The sequence below is a fragment of the Gopherus flavomarginatus genome, chromosome 10, assembly GCF_025201925.1.
Source record: "Gopherus flavomarginatus isolate rGopFla2 chromosome 10, rGopFla2.mat.asm, whole genome shotgun sequence".
In the NCBI taxonomy this organism is placed as follows: domain Eukaryota; kingdom Metazoa; phylum Chordata; order Testudines; family Testudinidae; genus Gopherus; species Gopherus flavomarginatus.
Window position 1 is genome coordinate 13,451,885 of NC_066626.1, and position 17,118 is coordinate 13,469,002.

Here is a 17,118-nt window from a genome sequence, read left to right on the forward strand (position 1 = left end):
AGCAAACCTTTTATAACTCAATAGCTCCCATGCTACGTTTGCCCATGTACCTAACAATTCAGTATTGAGCAAATAGAACTAGGAATACTTTACACTTAGAGCAGTACCTTTTATGTGAGAATCTCAATATCTTAACAAACATTAACTGAACACCACCGCACCCCTGTGACAGAGGTAGCAGATACAAGGATCCTTCCACTCGCCACTGAAATGCAGCCACTTCTGGGATGGAACCCAGCACTTGTTAAACAGCACAGGAATGGGATGTGACACTTTAAGACATGAAGTGGCAAAAAAGAATACCACATCTAATTGAAAATGTGAAGGCAGTTTTATTTCAGCAATTTTATGTCCAACCTGTATTGGAATTCAGCCAGGACATAAAATCCTTTAGAAAAGGTAATTTAGGTGAAAGTACAGGACTAGGTCCTCGGCTGATGGATGTTACTATACCTCCAAAGACTTCAGCAGAGCTACAGCAGCTGAGGGTCTGGCCCATAATTTTCCTTTGGACGGTGATGAACGTATATTTTGGTAGGAAGCTTGCAACAAAAGATATTTTCCTCCACTCCTGTCTACCAAAAAGTAAAGTGACAATTAAATGATAGTTTCCTCTTTCTTGTGGTCCTTTAAAGGCAACATGGCTGTGTCTTCACTCCCTTTGTGCCTTGTACAGATATTTACATCTATGTAAAATGAGTAGCCAGCAGTGGTGGGTTTTACACCCACTTTGCGCAGCCATCCATAACTACACAGTCTGCAAAGCAGTGGGTCATTACACCCAGTCTCTGTAGTTAGTCTAACAGGTTTGGAGATAGAAAGACCTGATTTAGAGTGAATAAACTAATGTCAAGGACTTGCATTTAGAGAACATCAACACCTAGTGAAGGTGGGATATGGAAACTTAGTGAGGTCATAAACCCCCCACATCAGTGTATGGAGCCCGGAGCACTGTGGGAATGTGTATAGCGGATTATATGAATGCTTGTGCTCATTGTAACTCTAACTAAAACCCCTCACACTTCTTGGACAGCCCATGAGGAAATCTGCACAACCAATGAAGGTGTCATGTACCGTGTTGGAGACCAGTGGGACAAACAGCACGACATGGGCCATATGATGAGATGCACTTGCGTCGGAAATGGCCGTGGTGAATGGACCTGCATTGCATACTCCCAGCTTAGAGGTATGTATCTTAATTTATGCAGCAAGGTCCTGATCCAACTCTCATTGAAGTCAAAGAGATCCTTTCCACGGACTTCATTGGGAATTAGAGCAGCCCCCCAAATCGATTCTACATCAACAAGTCTCACCTGTGGAGGCCAGGAGGGATATTTGTGCAAAGGTCCAGATGTTTATATTCAGGAATAGCACCAATTCAGCACTCACTAAACCTTGATTAGCTTGATCAACGCACAGCCCTGCGTTCTCTTGCTTACATTTAAGGGTCCGAACCATTGCAGCTACTCTGGTTGCTGAATTGAAGCTATTCTGTGCAAAGCCCCAGGCCAGTCTGGAGCTTGAAGGCAGGGTTAAAGGGCAGTGCAGTCTTGTTTTGCTATTTTGCAGTGAGGTTTTTAATTCCCCTGTGTAGGATGAATTACCTTTGCAGGCTAATCTGTATGAAAAGTTGGCAGGACAGTACTGAGATTTCTTCTAAGCAGCCCAAGTGGAGAAGTGCTTAGACAGCACCAAAAAAGAGGACTTCAAAGGAGAGAGCACAGACATTTGATCATCCTAAAGCTACTTACAGAGTTGGATTCATGTCTGGAAAAAGCAGAGTGGGTGCTGTCAGGGATATAATTTATACGGAAAGACTCTCTCAAGGGCTTTGAGGTTTTCCATGTGTCTTATGCAGAACGGTGAGAGATGCACAGCTGAAGGACCTGCTGTTCAGTAAAGCTGCCTTCTAACTCTGCCTAACTGGCCAGTGCTTGGCATTCTGATCTCTGAAGGATGGGTCTTGTGGGGAAATGGGAGGAGAGTGAAAGGAAACTGTCAGGTTAAAGCAACTTCTGCTGAAAAGAGCAAAGTAACCTAGTCAGGGAAATAATTTCCTTTTTTTTTTTTTTAAAAGGATGTGGGTTCTCTCAACCCCCTGACAGATCACAACTGTCAGGAAACCTCTGTGGGCCTTCTTGTACTATCTCAGCATTTACAAAGCACCAGGGGATTTAGTCTCATTACACACCCGTGAGGCAGGGAAATGCTAGTATCATTTTTCAGATGGGTAACAGGGGCAGCACAGATTAAATGACTTGCCCAAGGGCAGGAAGGCTGTGGCTGACCAGGAATTGAACACAGGTCTTTGGAGGCTGATTCCATGCCCTGTCCACTAGCAGTGCAGCTAAATCCTGCCACAGATAAAAAGCCATATTTATGATGGTTGATTGCTTCACAAAGCAACTCGCTTCTACAGGGGTTTCAGGTTTGCTTGTTTTCTTAAACTAACTGTTATTGACCAGATTGCTTTAAGGATAAAGGGTTAGGGCCAAGTCCTCAAATGATTTAGTTGGGGATTGGTCCTGCTTTGAGCAGGAGGTTGGACTAGATGACCTCCTGAGGTCACTTCCCACCCTGATATTCTATGAAATGGTATAAATTGCCATAGCTGTGTTGATTGGGGGATCTAGCCCTATATCGTGCTTCAGTGGGTACGGGGAATAACTATAATGCATCAGTTCTTCTCTTGGGGTTACAACAAAGTGTCATCAAGGTACCAAGCAAAATAAAGTGTGGCGAACATTTGGGGCTGGATTGTGATACCTTTGCTCGCACTGAGTAGTATTTTACTTTCACCGAAGTCAGTAAGGAGTAAAGTGCTGCTCAGCACATGTAAGAATATCACAATCCAGCCCTTTAAACGCAAACCCAGTGATTTTTTTTAATATGTCATTTTAATTGCTGTTTCACATGCTATGACAAACATACCATGGGAACCTGATTTAAATAAGGCTAAATACTTTGGGCTGGATCCTGCAAACCTCCTTCCTACAAGCATCCCTTATTCACACAAATAGTCCCATTGACATCAGTGCTGACAAGTGGACACAGGGGATCATAGTGTGTAATCCTCTCCTGGGAAGATCACACTGCAATCCTGTCTCTCTTTTCTATAGCTTTTCATGGCAATAACTCTCATTGCACTGATGGGGAGGGGGAAGAATATGATCAGCAGAAGAAGTATTCCGTACCTTTTTTTGTTTAAAGCAATCATTGAGGGACGTATCATGTTCTCTCTCAATCAGACCAGTGTATTGTTGATGGCATCACCTATGATGTTAACCAGACATTCCACAAGCGTCATGAAGAAGGACACATGTTGAACTGCACATGCTTTGGCCAGGGTCGTGGGAGATGGAAATGTGATCCTGTCGGTAGGTTAATTCCCAGCTGCTTCCGCTTGTTGTAGCAACGCAATAATGCAATAACAAGGAAATGTGTGACAGGGCGGATGGGTGAATTTGGGCCAGGTCTTTGGACAGAATCTGCCCTCGATCACATTAGGAGAAAACTGGTGTGACTGTGACTTCAGAGGAGTTGCAGCACAGTGAGTGAGAGCAGAGTTTGACTTAACTCAGGCTATCTGACATGTCATGGGAGAAGCTGATAATATCTGCAATAACCCTAGGTACTGGCAACTTTACTCCTTCCTGATTCCTCCCTTGGAGTATTTCTACACTGTAACACACTCTAGCTTCAGTAGCTGCCAATGTTACGGGCTAACTGGTCATTTTAGCTACTCATTGGACGGAACATTGACAAATAAGGCGTTCAGCAGGAACCTCAGATTTCATGCCATCAGCTGTTGTGTGGAGCAAGCCAGTAATGCTAGACTCTACCTTGTAAATTGTTCTTTTTCCTCCGCTTTGTGGAAATCTGGTCTCTTGACTGAACTGAAAAGCATGGAAGATTGCACCAGCAAATACTATCTTACCATGGACTAAACTTATTTTATTTGGCTGCTTATTATACTGGGCAGCCAAACAAAAAGAGAGCAGGCCAATGCAAAGAGTGCATGTGTAAATAGCATGCCAGAGTTTAGCTAAAGCCATTATAGTGCTGTGCTTTTCTGACCAAAAAAACGAACTCTGATCTGATGATAAGACTTAGTTATTTGATCTGTGATTACCAATCCCAAGAGAACTTTAATATGTTTTCTTTGGCAACAGTTCAGAAAGCACTAGTGGTTAAATTCTGCTTTATTTACCGTATGTCTGCCCAGATTTACTGGAGATCAGATCATAAAGTTCTTGAAAATTGCTCCTTTTGAAAGAAGGAAAGAAATTTGTTTTAAAATGAGTTGGAAAATATCATTAAAGGTGCTGTCTGTTGAATTTTGTCATTCATTTCTCCAAACCTAGTCCCTATTCTTTCAAAGGGAGTATACAGTTGATGCTCATTGCAGTCCATCAGTAAGACTTCTATGGAGCTGGTTTCAGATGTGAGTTACGCTCCTCTATGTCTGGAATCAGTGTGTGGAAGCGAATGGTGTTACTCCAGAGTTTACACCTGAGTTTTGCTGTTGACTTCATGGGAACAAGACTGAGCTTTAAATGAGAGAAGAACAGGTGCAGTAGCTGAAGCAGTACCAAGCTCCAAAATAGTATCTGTTGGCCAGCTCCTTGTGGATGAGAAACTCACATTGACTTTAGAGGGAGAAAGAACTGCAGGATCAGAAGCTGTCCTTGGACTGTTGTCATTGCCCAAAACATACCACAGCTGAATTAACACCCAAACATCTGACTTGCCATTGCAGTAGTAAATCTAGGGTCTGAATGAGTTTCCATGTACCCTAGTTTTGAAGTTAGATTTCTAGTGCCCCTTTGAGTAATGCTTGCAGTAACACTATTTGCAGTGTGTTTTCCCTCTTCATCATTCTCCTGTGTGTTGACCCAAGCTTTTGGTTTTGGTTTTTTGGTCGTTTAAGTCAACATTTGACACTTGTACTTGTTTCATGCCTTCAGACCAGTGCCAGGATTCGGAATCCCGGACCTTTTATCAAATTGGGGATTCGTGGGAGAAGTATGTTCATGGTGTTAGATACCAGTGCTATTGCTACGGCCGGGGTATTGGAGAGTGGCATTGTCAACCTCTGCAGACCTATCCAGGTAAGAATCCTAACGATTAAACACATTCTCCTGACTAGCTCTGGTTTAGTGTGATAGGATGGGGTTGGCTGCATGAGCGGAGCACACGGTGAACACCCAGTCTGCTTCCTCTGCTGATCTTAGCAATCTGCATGTCCTTTCATATCCTTGTCAACGTCAAATAAGGTTAGGTGGTTTTCCCTATATACAACGAGCAAGTAAGAGTTTGAATTCTCTCGATTCCTTTGCCTGTGAATGGTTAGCAATTGTTCAGCTCCCAGCATGGTAGGAAATTCCTGTTGGTTTTCTTTTAGAGCAGAACCGTTTCCACCTGAAGGTGGACACAAGAAAGTTTCAAACTTACAAGTAGAGGGCCAGAGACTGATCACAATGACAATCTGGAGTTAATTCATTTGGCTTCACCGGGGTTACCCTAGATTCACACTAGAATCTGACCCATTGTGGTTTTATTTCCACTTTGGTGTTTCACTGACATTATAGCTCTGCAATCTATCTACTATCTATATATTGCTTGAGGCTGTTATACCATGTATGGCCAGACCTTTCTTACCCAACCCACCTGCTGAAGCAAAATGCACCATGGCAGGAAATGCCTTCCATGGTCAGTGCCCTGAGCAAAACGTTTGAACTCTCTTTTGCCCAACCAATTCTAGGAAATATTCAGAGGCAGGTCAATGTCTTTGTTTGCTGGTTTGTTCTTTTGTAGTTCCATGAACATAACGTGATAAGAGCAGCAGTTGCACCAACTTTTCTGTTTAAAGGTTGCTTCTCTCACAGGGCCTTAGTTTAAATATTAAAACTTTGCAGTCAAACACTCTGACTAAAGGAATTATAGAAAACCAGTTCCACTCTCAATGTATTGTTTGGTTCACTGGCCCAGACCTTGCTTCCATGTTGGCTTAAATATCGAGTAGCTCCATTAAAAGTGACAGAGTAATTTTAGTGCATAACTTCTTCTACATCAACAAGATGCTTCCCATTTTGATTATTGGCAGAAAAATTGCTAATAAAGCAAGACTCATAAAAAGGTAAGTACTCGGTTAATAATTATTGGACCACTTTGGTATTTTACGGACCTGTGTACTTACTATCTTATCACGCAAACTTCTCTGAGGCAAAACAGCATGCTCTAATAACAAAAGTATCTTGCAGTGAAGATGTAACTGTGCAAGAGTGGTGTTTTTAGTTTATATAAATGGAAACCTTGTGAAAACACAGATAAAGCAAAACAATAGGTTTGTGATTTACATACATACATTGTCTTGAGGAGAATAAAATGATCTGTGAGTAGTTGGCGAGTTAGTACTCATAAGTAGAGCTGGTCAGGAGGTTGTTTTTTTTTTTTTCATGAAATGTTTTTCCAGCAGAAAATGCTGATTCATCCAAACTGAAATTTTTCAAGAGAACTGTTAGCTTCTGACAAATTTTTCACTTCAAAAATGTGGGGGGCGGGAAATAAACCACTTAAAATTGTTGGCATTTGATATTTTGGGAATGGAAAAAATCCAGGTTTCTAGTCTGAAATCAGGTTTTGGTTTGAAATGTAAACTAATTAGAGTAAACAAAACCAAGACATTTTTAGAATTATGTATAGAAATGATCAAAACACCATGATTTGACTGAAGAAACAGAAATATTTTGTAGCTCATGAACATATCTGAGATTTTTTAATTTTCATCCCAACTGAGAAGTTGCCCTGTGGGGGTGTAGGGAAGAGGTCATCACCTGCCTTTCTGCCCACTTATTCCAGCCCCCTGGTGAATCAGTGGTTCTGCATGGCCTGCTCATTCTCCACCCAGTTACATGAAAAGGGCGTGACAACCCAGCAGCAGCTTTGGCCCCACCCCTCTAGGCTCTGGCCATGCTGGTGGCCAAAGTGGGTTCTTTAGATCCGCTTGCATGTTGTTTGGCCCCCATTACCCTAGAACGTGAGCATCTCACAATCTTTAATGATTTATTCTCATGGCAGCCCTGTGAGGTAGGAAAGGATGTGAGGATCATCCTCAAGAGACTAAGAGAGTGTCTACAATACAACCTCCCAACCCCCACAGCAGTGAGTCTCAGAGCTTGAGTCAGCGAGCCCCACGAGCCCATCTAGGGGTCTGAGAAACGCACCCCATGCCTGGTTTCAGAACGCAGGCTCCACCTCAAACTTGAATGTCTACGTGTCTATTTTCAACCCCATAACGGGAGACCCTTCTGCCTGAATCAGTTGACCCAGGCTCCGAGACCCTGCGCTGCGTGATGGTGGTGGTCTTTTTTTTTTTGCAGAGTAGATTTACCTGAAGTGATTTGCCAGACAGGAAATCTGTGGCATAGCAGGGGACTGAACCAATGTCTCTCCCAAATCCCAAACTAGTGCCCTAATCTATGTGACCTTCTCCAAATTACATAGTCTCTTTGGGTCAGATCAACAAAGGTATTTAAGTTCCTAACGTCTGTTGATTTCAGTGGAAGATAGGAATCTAAATTCCTTTGTGGATCAGGGCCTTTGTACCTCAGGCCCTACCTATCCTTCCTCTCTCTCTCTGGACACAGAACCAAGCTCACAACTGAACTCTGAGAGACAAAACAGGAATTGGAGGGTAGAACTAAGGACTGCCAATGAAGGGAAGACTGGGACACAGCACTCTGGATTTCTTTGCTGAGTTTCTTACTGAGCCTTATTGACTTGTCAGACTTCTAAAACAAATATCTCGCTGAGTTATGTGAAATATGCACTCCGTTAGAATAGAAACCAAGGCTTTGGGCTTTCTTTAGACATGAGAGTGCCTGGAAATGTGCACATAAATCAGATATGAAGTTCCTGAGTGTAGATTTGGGATTAGACAAGCATTGAAATATTCTCTGTGTGAGTATGGATTTGTTTGGCTGGAAGTCTTTTTAAGTATATGCAGGTATGTATGTTACACTGTTATCCAAACAAACTATAAAAGGAAACCTTTAAATCCTCCCTCCACCCCCCCACTTTTTTTTAATGGCTAAAATAACAGATCATCCTGCAGAGTCAGACAGCTCAATGCTGGAGTTCCCTGGGAACTTACACCCACTAGTGTAGTACCAGATGAGGGTTCAATAGTCAGACTTTTTCCACATTTATTTGAAAGCTTTTCACAGTGTAGTTCAGGGGAAGAGTCGGAGAAAGGAGCATAAACAAGGCCAAAAGGTGCTGTGAATTATGAGCTTGATCCAATACCCAGTGGAATTGTGGGTGCCTTTCCAGTGGGCATGGAGCAAGCCATTAGCATCTTTGGTCCTGATTCAACTAAGTAAGGCAGTGGGACCTACGCATGTGTTTCAGCGCATTGCTGAATAGGGGTGCACTTAAAATGCATGCTTTAGTGCTTTTCTGAATCTGGGTTTACAAAAGAGCTTTGTTGCAAGCCTACAACTAAACCTCCAGGCTCTTGGTTGGCTTGTGGGCGTGTGTGTGCAAGTCATGCTTTTCCTCCACTCAGGTGCTTACGGCAGTCATTTCAAACCCAGGTTTTAAAATGAGTTGATTCAGAGAGGTTGTAAAATGCATAGTGTCTTTTAACTGATGATCTTCAATCATTAGCAGAAAAACTGCCTCTTCCTACAAGATGGAAGAATGTATAATTTGAATAAATTTAATGGAGATTGTTAGAGATCCCCCTCCCTTTTTTGTTTTTGTTTTTTTTTGTTTTTGAAGCCTAAGGCTGGGGTCCTTATCCACATGATAGTATGATGATATGGGGCTAGTCCCGCTGAGAGATGGAGGTACTGCTTCCTGAATGAGAGGTTTACAACCTATCCGTAAACATCTCCTCAAAAATGTGGCTCTTTTATATGGAAATTTTACTCTGCCCCTACTTCTGCTTTTGTTCCAGTACACGTAAGAGACTTCTGAACCTTTTGCTGGCAGTGGCCTTATTGTTGGCCTTCTCTCCAGATGGTCAGCATCTAAGATTCTCCAGCATTCTGTAGCACCCTGATTTTACTGTGTTGCCTTGTGCAGCTCTCAGGACATTGATCCTGACTTGGGATAGACTCTGATTAGCTGTGGAGCTCAGTTTTAATTCTGGGAAAGCATTCCATGGACCCAGTCTAGCAAGGTGCCGGACATACCCAACTCCTATTAGCTTAAGCGTTGAGGATCCTCAGCACCTTTCCAAAGGTTCTTACCATGACACAGGATGAGGCTTTAAGTTAGCAGAGTTTTTTTTGCTTTTAAAAATTAACCCAAATTGTAGTGAATAGTAACTGATAAAACTTCATTTATAATAAGCACATGTTGAAAAAGTTCTCTTGTTCCCCATGCTCTGCCAAACTGTCTGACTCTGTTTCGCAAGTCTCTTTCCATACCATTTATGACACAAGTCTTCCATCACAGACATAATTCTTCCATCGTAAGTTTATCCAGACAGCAAATGCTGATGCTTCTAGAGCAAGAAGAGAGAGATGTACCAGAGCATTTGCTATATAATGAGTGTTGGAGCTTGGGGGATAGAGTGAAAAACTATTTCTTTCAAACCTTCATAATAATATTCACAAGCAAATGCATTTTGGTTAATAAATCTTGGATGCACTGAATAGCAAACTAGAGGGGAAAACTCCTTAATTAAGTTAAAATGGGGAACTTCCCTTTCAGGTGCCACTGGTCCTGTGCAAGTGATTATCACTGAGAGTGCAAGTCATCCCAACTCCCATCCTATCCAGTGGAATGCACCCGAATCCTCTCACATTTCCAAGTATATTCTCCGATGGAAACCGGTAAGTGTGTCCTTCAGTCATTATATAAATCATCCGTGTTTGTAGCTCCTGACAACCATGCAAGGCTCTCAAAAGCCAAAAATCAAAACATTTTTGGTTTTGGAATTTTAATTTTTTCCCCAATGAAAACCTGAAAAATGCTAACGAAAACAGAAATTTCCTGATAAAAATTCACGTTCTGTTAAAATTTAAAAAAAAAAAAAGGAGGGAGGCTTTTTTTTTTTTTTTTTTTTGAGAGGGTGGGGGGATATGATGTTTTCATCCAGCTCTATTTGCTAATTCAGTGATCTTGCCCTACTGTAGAGGACATTTGCACTGAGGATTAAAAGTGACAGACATTATCTAAGCATATACAGTGATCATGGATATTTATGAATGAGCATTACTGATCAATGTGCTTATGAATTTATGATTTCATTTGGAGTTAGGTGCCTAAATATCTTTGAGGATCTGGGCCTACAGAGTTAGGAAATATTCTAGGAGATTGTGTGGGATGAATAGTGTAAATCCTTGTGAAAGTTTCCTTATTTGGAGGCAACATGGGCTTTGTACCATGGACATATTACTGGAACAGCTGGGATAGATTGTATCACCTTAACGAGGAGGTAAAAATGAGCAGGATACAAAGATGTAAACAGCCGGCAGCAGATTAAATAAACTTGTCATTGCCTTTCTTCTGTAAAGTCTGAGCCAAACCTGGTTAGCCACAGCTTGCTGGCTTATTCATATTTAAGAGTGATTCATTTTAACCAATACAAATAAGTCGTCTGACAGTGCCTCAGACAACACTCTTTACAGATGTCTACTCATCCATTAAGCATGTTGGTGCATACCCACCGCCTGGCATTACAGGAACAATCAGGGCCTGGTCCAAAGTCCCTTGAAGTCAGTTGGAATCTTTCCACTGATTTCTATGGACTTTGGATCAGGTCCTTAATGAAATGGGCTTTAAACACCAGAGGGCCTGACCTTAGAAAGGTAGGGATTCAGTTTAGCGTTTCCCATAGAAATCAAATGTGGGTCAGAGGGGGAGAATCTTGCTGAGCATTATTTTCAGAGGGTAGCTCAAGTGTGTTACTGGATGATCTCCAAATATTGCATCTGCTGTAGAATTTCTGGCTGACTTTTCTAGCTTGTTGAATGATCGCTGGATAGATATTGCTGCTTAAACCTTTTCAAAGGAGAACTATTAAAACCTCAGGGGCCACACCTAATTTTAACAGGATTGTTACCCAGTATTCTATTATAAATTAACTGCAGGGAAATGCCTCTTGAGGGCCACCCTGCCTGTCCCTCCTCCTTCCAAGGACTTTTGTTCATCTGGATATGAGTTCTGCCCCAGATATAGGCGTCCAGATGCCACAGTGATGGGCTGCCATATAAAAGCGTAATTCGAGATTTCTGCTCTTGGGCTTTGGGGGTCTCTTTCATAGTATTGGATGTCTTTGTTCTTTTAGAAAAACCAGAGAGTGCCATGGAAAGAAGCCACCATCCCAGGTCACTTGAACTCCCACACTATCTCCGGCCTGAAACCTGGGGTGTTGTATGAAGGGCAGCTCATCAGCGTGCAGCAATATGGACATAGAGAGGTCACCCGCTTTGATTTTACCACCACTAGTACTACACCTATTTCTAGTAAGTAACAGTATGAAACTGTATTTCCATACAGCCACCTTCCTACACTTTACTTCCTTGTAGGATCATTCCCTAAGTTATTTGTTTCCTGTTAAAAATTCAGCTGCATCCTCTGTGGATATTATATTAGACTGTTTTTTTTGTTGTTGTTGCTTATTTGCCACACTGTGTACTTACCTTTTTAGAAAGGTAATAGGTACGCCTAGATCCTAGCTGACGTAAATCAGCAGAGCTCCACTGAAGACAATGGAGCCATGTCAGTTAACACCAGCTGAGGATCTGTCCCTTCATTTCTTTTGTGTTGGCATTTATTAATTCAAATAAAACCTTCTGACCTCTCCCTATCTTTTTTTCCTCTGCAGGCAACACCCTTTCAGGAGAGACAACTCCCCTTTCTCCTGTGGTTGCTACCTCTGAATCGGTCACAGAAATTACAGCAAGTAGTTTTGTAGTCTCCTGGGTTTCCGCCTCTGACACTGTCTCGGGATTCCGTGTTGAGTACGAACTTAGCGAGGAGGGGGATGAGCCACAGTATCTTGGTAAGGCAGATGTTTGAACCTGTTTGGCCGGGGTAGATTCGTGTAGCTCTGTGACGGGGAGTTGGTTCTCCTACTTGTATATCTGGGTGTATTCTTAGAACCATCCTTTTTTTCAAGAGCTGACTAACTCTTTAATATTTTTTTCCATTTATCAGCATATTAGACTGGCTGGGAAGGATGGTTTGGTGGTTAACGCCTGGGGCTGGGATTCAGGAGATCTGGGTTTCATATCTCTCTCTACCGTAGAGACTCTGTGTGACTGTGGTCAGGTCAACTTTAGTCTCTCCATTTCTCAGTTCTCTCTCTGTAAAATGGGGGTGGTAATATTTCACAGGGGGCATTATGAGGATAATGCTTAAACACTCCCAGAAGTTGTGCTCTGGAAAAGAATAAGGGGAAGAACAACATTCTTTGATTTCCATTCAGCTGCTGCCCCCTCTGAATTATGCATGGACCACCCAGATAATTCTTCAAAACCTCCCTGACAGAACTAGAAAATCAGGGTGTGATTTGGTGAGAAATCAGTGCTGGCAGAGAGCAGTTGGTTGCTAGGCAAATCTGCCACTGCACCTTATGGCTGACCTGCTCTTCCCTGGCTAGTCCGTGCTCCGACCCTTTTCTAAGTAGCCTGCCAGTGGTAGAGAACTGTCTTAGGCTTTGTGGGGCTTTCTGATGAGACTAGAGAGCAGGCTCAGACCAAACAAATGTTATCTCAAGAAAATTGTGACTCGACAGAACCCGCCCAGAATTTTTGGTTGGTTTGTTTGGTGAGAAAAAAAGAACCGTCGCTAAGTCTTTTCTATTTTCTTTTTTGCAAAGATCTCCCGAGCACAGCCACCTCTGTTAACATCCCAGACTTGCTACCTGGACGCAAGTACATCGTCAACGTCTATCAGATCTCAGAAGAAGGAGAACAGAATCTGATCCTGTCTACTTCCCAGACAACAGGTACGTGTTGAGATTTGCTGCTTGGCTTTGGAAGTCTCTATTCTGTAGATTGTTCTCAGATGTTCTAACATGTCTTGGCCTCACTTGCTTTTCTTATCTGTTATTCCCTTCATCTCTTTTAAACAGCACCTGATGCACCTCCCAAACATAACGTGGATAAAGTTGATGACACTTCAATTGTCGTTAGCTGGAGCAGACCACGAGCTCCCATCACAGGTCTGCCTCATTTACATGCAACTATTTTAAACTGTTGAGGGAATGTTTGCAAAACCTGACATTCAGAAGAGAGGAACATACAAAGCATAACAGAGCAGATGAGCAATTCTGTCCACCCTGGACGCCACATGGAAAGTGTCTTTCAGACAAATGGGGAGTGCAAGATGGACCTTGCAGGCTGCAAGGTGCCTGTTTGATTCCTGGCGGGTTTTACAGTGGGTTGGGCGCAAACTGATTCTGCGGGTTCACTTGCAGATCCAGGTTTGACTAATCACAACCCCACTATCCTCTGTATCCACAGCCTCTGTCTGCCCCCACGTCATCCCCATAACAAATCTGGGAAGCATGTTCTTAAAAGTTATGGGGTGTTTTTTGGATCCGTGGGGGGAAATATGTTCATTTCTTATTTTTACAGTTCCTTGTGCTGGTGGTAGCAATTGCGTCTAGTGATCATGTCTTTTTTGTCACATTAGGTTACCGAATTGTCTATACTCCATCAGAGGAAGGTGGCAGCACAGAGCTCAACTTGCCTGACACAGCTACCTCTGTGACTCTCAGTGACTTAATGCCTGGGGTTCAGTATAACATCACCATCTATGCAGTGGAAGAAAATCAAGAGAGTGCTCCCGTCTTTATCCAGCAGGAAACCACAGGCATCCCAACCAAAGGTAACAGACAGCATGCTTCCTGGGACATTGTTCATTCCAAAGCAATTTGTCAGATGCAGCAGGGTCAAATGAAAAGAAAAATGCAGCCTCTAGAGTCCAGTTTTAGCTGTAAGTGGACCACCAGCAAAGGCTCTGAATGGACCTACAATCAAGAGCAGCCTTTACCGAAAAGCTCACCAGTGTTTAGCTCATATACAAGCTTTGTTGTAAGACCATGTCTAGGCAAAGGGAAAGTCTCAACAGATTTTTCTAAGTTATCATGAAGATTCTCTTGTGAGATTCTGTTACCAGCACTGAAAGGGTACCTGGTTGCCATGATACTTCAGATTTCAGGTGTCTAGGGTTTGGTACCCTGATCCATATTTAAACACCTGAATAATTAAGCAGATTTTTTTTTCAGGTACTGAGCCCCTGCTGAAGTCATTAGGAGTACTCAGTACTTATGGATTTGGGAGCTTAACTGTAGGCACCCAAGTTTTTTAAAAAGTGCCCTTAATTTTAAAAAAGGAATCAATTCGGCTGTATAACTGAACCAAAAAGAAATGTTCTGAAAGAATTAGGGACGGTGTGGTGGTAGTGGAATCAGATGTTCTTGCGATGAGAACAATGCCAGAAATGAACGAGGCTCAATGATTTTATGATTTGTCATCCATATAGTCTGAGAATTACCGATGTTTATATTGGTTAACCATAAGGCATCATGTGGAACTCATCTGCACAAGTAATCCGAAACCTCTGCTGAATATAAGACTCTGTAGTGGCTCTAATACTGCACCATTGAAGCCAATGGGAGTTTTGCCTCTGACTTCAGTGAGGCTGGGGTCACACCCTGTAGTTGTTTAATTATAAAGGGATTGGGTTTAAAATTAATGTATAGATTCTCCAGTTATTCTGCTGGTTTTAAAAGCCTTTTCTTCTTAATTAGCAAAATAGCTTCTTTTTCCAGTCATTGGATAATTTGGGGGGAGTTTCGTTTTGTTTTGTTTTTTCAAACTTGTGGCTCTGTACGAAGTTGACATTCTGCTGCTTCATGCATTTGATTTTTTTAATTTTTCTTTTGTGCCAACAAAATAATCCATATGCAAATCTTAGACTAATCTCAGCCACCCAGTGTAATTTCAGATGTACAGTAGACTCAGGTATTTTCTTAAAATCATTTGTTAAGATAGGGCTTTTTTGACATTTTTTGTTGTGTAAATGGTCTCAGTCAAACGTGTCATAGTTTAGTTAGAACTCACTTCTTCCTTGTTCCACACCTTATTCCTGGACTCACCATTACCATTCTGTAAGGAATCCCTCTGTCTTACTGGAGGTTTCTCTTCTGTCAGATGATGTTCCTTCACCCAAGGAGCTACAGTTTGTGGAAGTCACTGATGTCAAAATCACCATCATATGGACCCCCCCATCGAGCACGGTATCTGGCTATCGGGTGGAAGTCATCCCGGTTAACCGCCCTGGTGTACATGGACAGAAACTGCCTACTACCAGGAATTACTTTGCTGAGGTCACTGACCTTTTACCTGGAACGACCTATCTCTTCAAGGTCTTTGCAGTGCTCCAGGGCCGGGAGAGCAAGCCATTGACTGGAGAGCAAACGACTAGTAAGTGTCTTTCCTTGACGCTTTTTTCATGGACTTGAGTGACTCTTTTCCCCTCCTTTAGAGTAACATGTAAATACATCACTAAAGTGGAATAGTTCGTTCCAACCATGTGGCACCCAATAAGCAAAATGATGGGGCTGAGAATTCAGCTGATCATGCAATCATCTCCTTAGCAGAGGTATTCTCTTCCAGTGCTTTCCGATAGGTGTTTAACTCTCATGGTGTTTGGAAACAATTTAATGTGGCTGGAGTTCTCTCTCTCTCTTCTTTTTTAATTGATTGAGAAGGTGTGTGCCCTTCTGGCTCATTGCTAGCAAAGGTCTGAGGCAGTGACTTTGCAAAGGCACCTAAGGGTGAATTTCAATCGGATTTGGGAGCCTAACTTGCTTAGACTGCCTTTGTACATCCCAATCTAAATGCTGATTGCTGACATGCACGCTTGGCTTTCATTGACCGCCATAGGAGCTCTGTGTGTGCCTCTAAGAACAGGAATTGGTGCATAGTTAAAGTGACAATACATCCCAATGTTACCATGTCAGTCCTGGTTCGTCATATGATATCTTGCTATTCCTTTCAGGAGGAGTCAATTGCTGTCTCAATCAAAACATTGGGGATACAAAATGTTTGTTCAGGACCTCTGGCTACCCTGCTATAAGGTGTTTTTACAGCCCTGTTTCACTATTGTCACACATAGCTTTGTTCAAAGTCCACTGAAGTCTATGGAAGTTTTTTGCATTGAGACTTTGGATCAGGCTCGTAGGAAGTGCCTGTTTCCCACTAATCACTGTTCAAGGGCAAAACCTCTCACAGTTTTGTTAATGGTGACAGTACAGTATCAGTGGCCCAGTCAGTTCCTTGCAAAACCCCTCCTCTGGCTCCTTGGTGTGAGGAGAAAGGGATTTCCTGTCAGTCCCTCCGTCCCTTGCTTCCCACAACCATAGAGAGGCTGGAAGCAAGGGATGAGGGATGCAAAGGACAGAGGTGAAGCTCAGCATCTCTTTGATTTCCCCAGCTGTAAAATGGATATAATGACCTTTTGTAAAGTGCTTTGAGATCTACTGGTGACAAGCGCTGTGTAACAGCTGGGTATGGCTATGATTTGATCCGTCCTTGAAGTGTTTTCCCGACCCAAGAGAAGCAGATCAAATAAAGTCAGAATTTGGCTCTTGTGAGTGTTTCACAACCCTGAAAGAGTGGCCACAAAAGTGTCCCAGTTTTTTATTCTGAAGTTACACACAGGGCCAGGCTTTCAAAAGTGCCCAACTCTCATTGATCGCATATTCTGAACAATTGTTCTCACTGCTGAAAGTCTGGCCCAGAGTGTCTAAAAGAGAGAGAAGCAGAAGACATTTTGATCGTATTTCATTTCCTCAGAAGTTTAGGTACCTGGACATTTTCAAAAGTCCCATTGAAAACACTTTTTGAAAATCTCACCCTGAATTTCCTTCACTGTTTACAAAAAACAAATAAACAAAAAAAAACCCACCTCAATTGGCCGGATTATTCCCAAGAGCTCAGCTCCCATTGAGACCTAAAAGTTATGGTGTTTGTTCTCGTTGGGGTTTGCCAGGTGCAGAGCACTTCTGAAAATCTGTCCACTTCATTTAGGTGCCTAAACGGGAGTGGAGCTCTTTTGCAAAACTGGCCCTAAATGTTCATTTGGAAT

General features: G+C 42.5%; 1 protein-coding gene across 4 annotated transcripts in view; it reads left to right on the plus strand.

Annotated features, from left to right (window-relative positions):
• The window catches only part of FN1 (fibronectin 1), a 64,954-nt gene that overhangs the window by 14,852 nt on the left and 32,984 nt on the right, over positions 1-17,118 (plus strand). For all 4 annotated transcript variants that reach the window (XM_050916069.1, XM_050916070.1, XM_050916071.1 and 1 more), the window contains exons 10-19: positions 1,034-1,186; positions 3,249-3,377; positions 4,968-5,111; positions 9,724-9,845; positions 11,303-11,480; positions 11,843-12,019; positions 12,839-12,967; positions 13,094-13,183; positions 13,657-13,851; positions 15,180-15,452. In XM_050916069.1, coding sequence (XP_050772026.1) covers positions 1,034-1,186; positions 3,249-3,377; positions 4,968-5,111; positions 9,724-9,845; positions 11,303-11,480; positions 11,843-12,019; positions 12,839-12,967; positions 13,094-13,183; positions 13,657-13,851; positions 15,180-15,452 — 1,590 coding nt within the window. The remainder of the gene's footprint in view (positions 1-1,033; positions 1,187-3,248; positions 3,378-4,967; positions 5,112-9,723; positions 9,846-11,302; positions 11,481-11,842; positions 12,020-12,838; positions 12,968-13,093; positions 13,184-13,656; positions 13,852-15,179; positions 15,453-17,118) is intronic.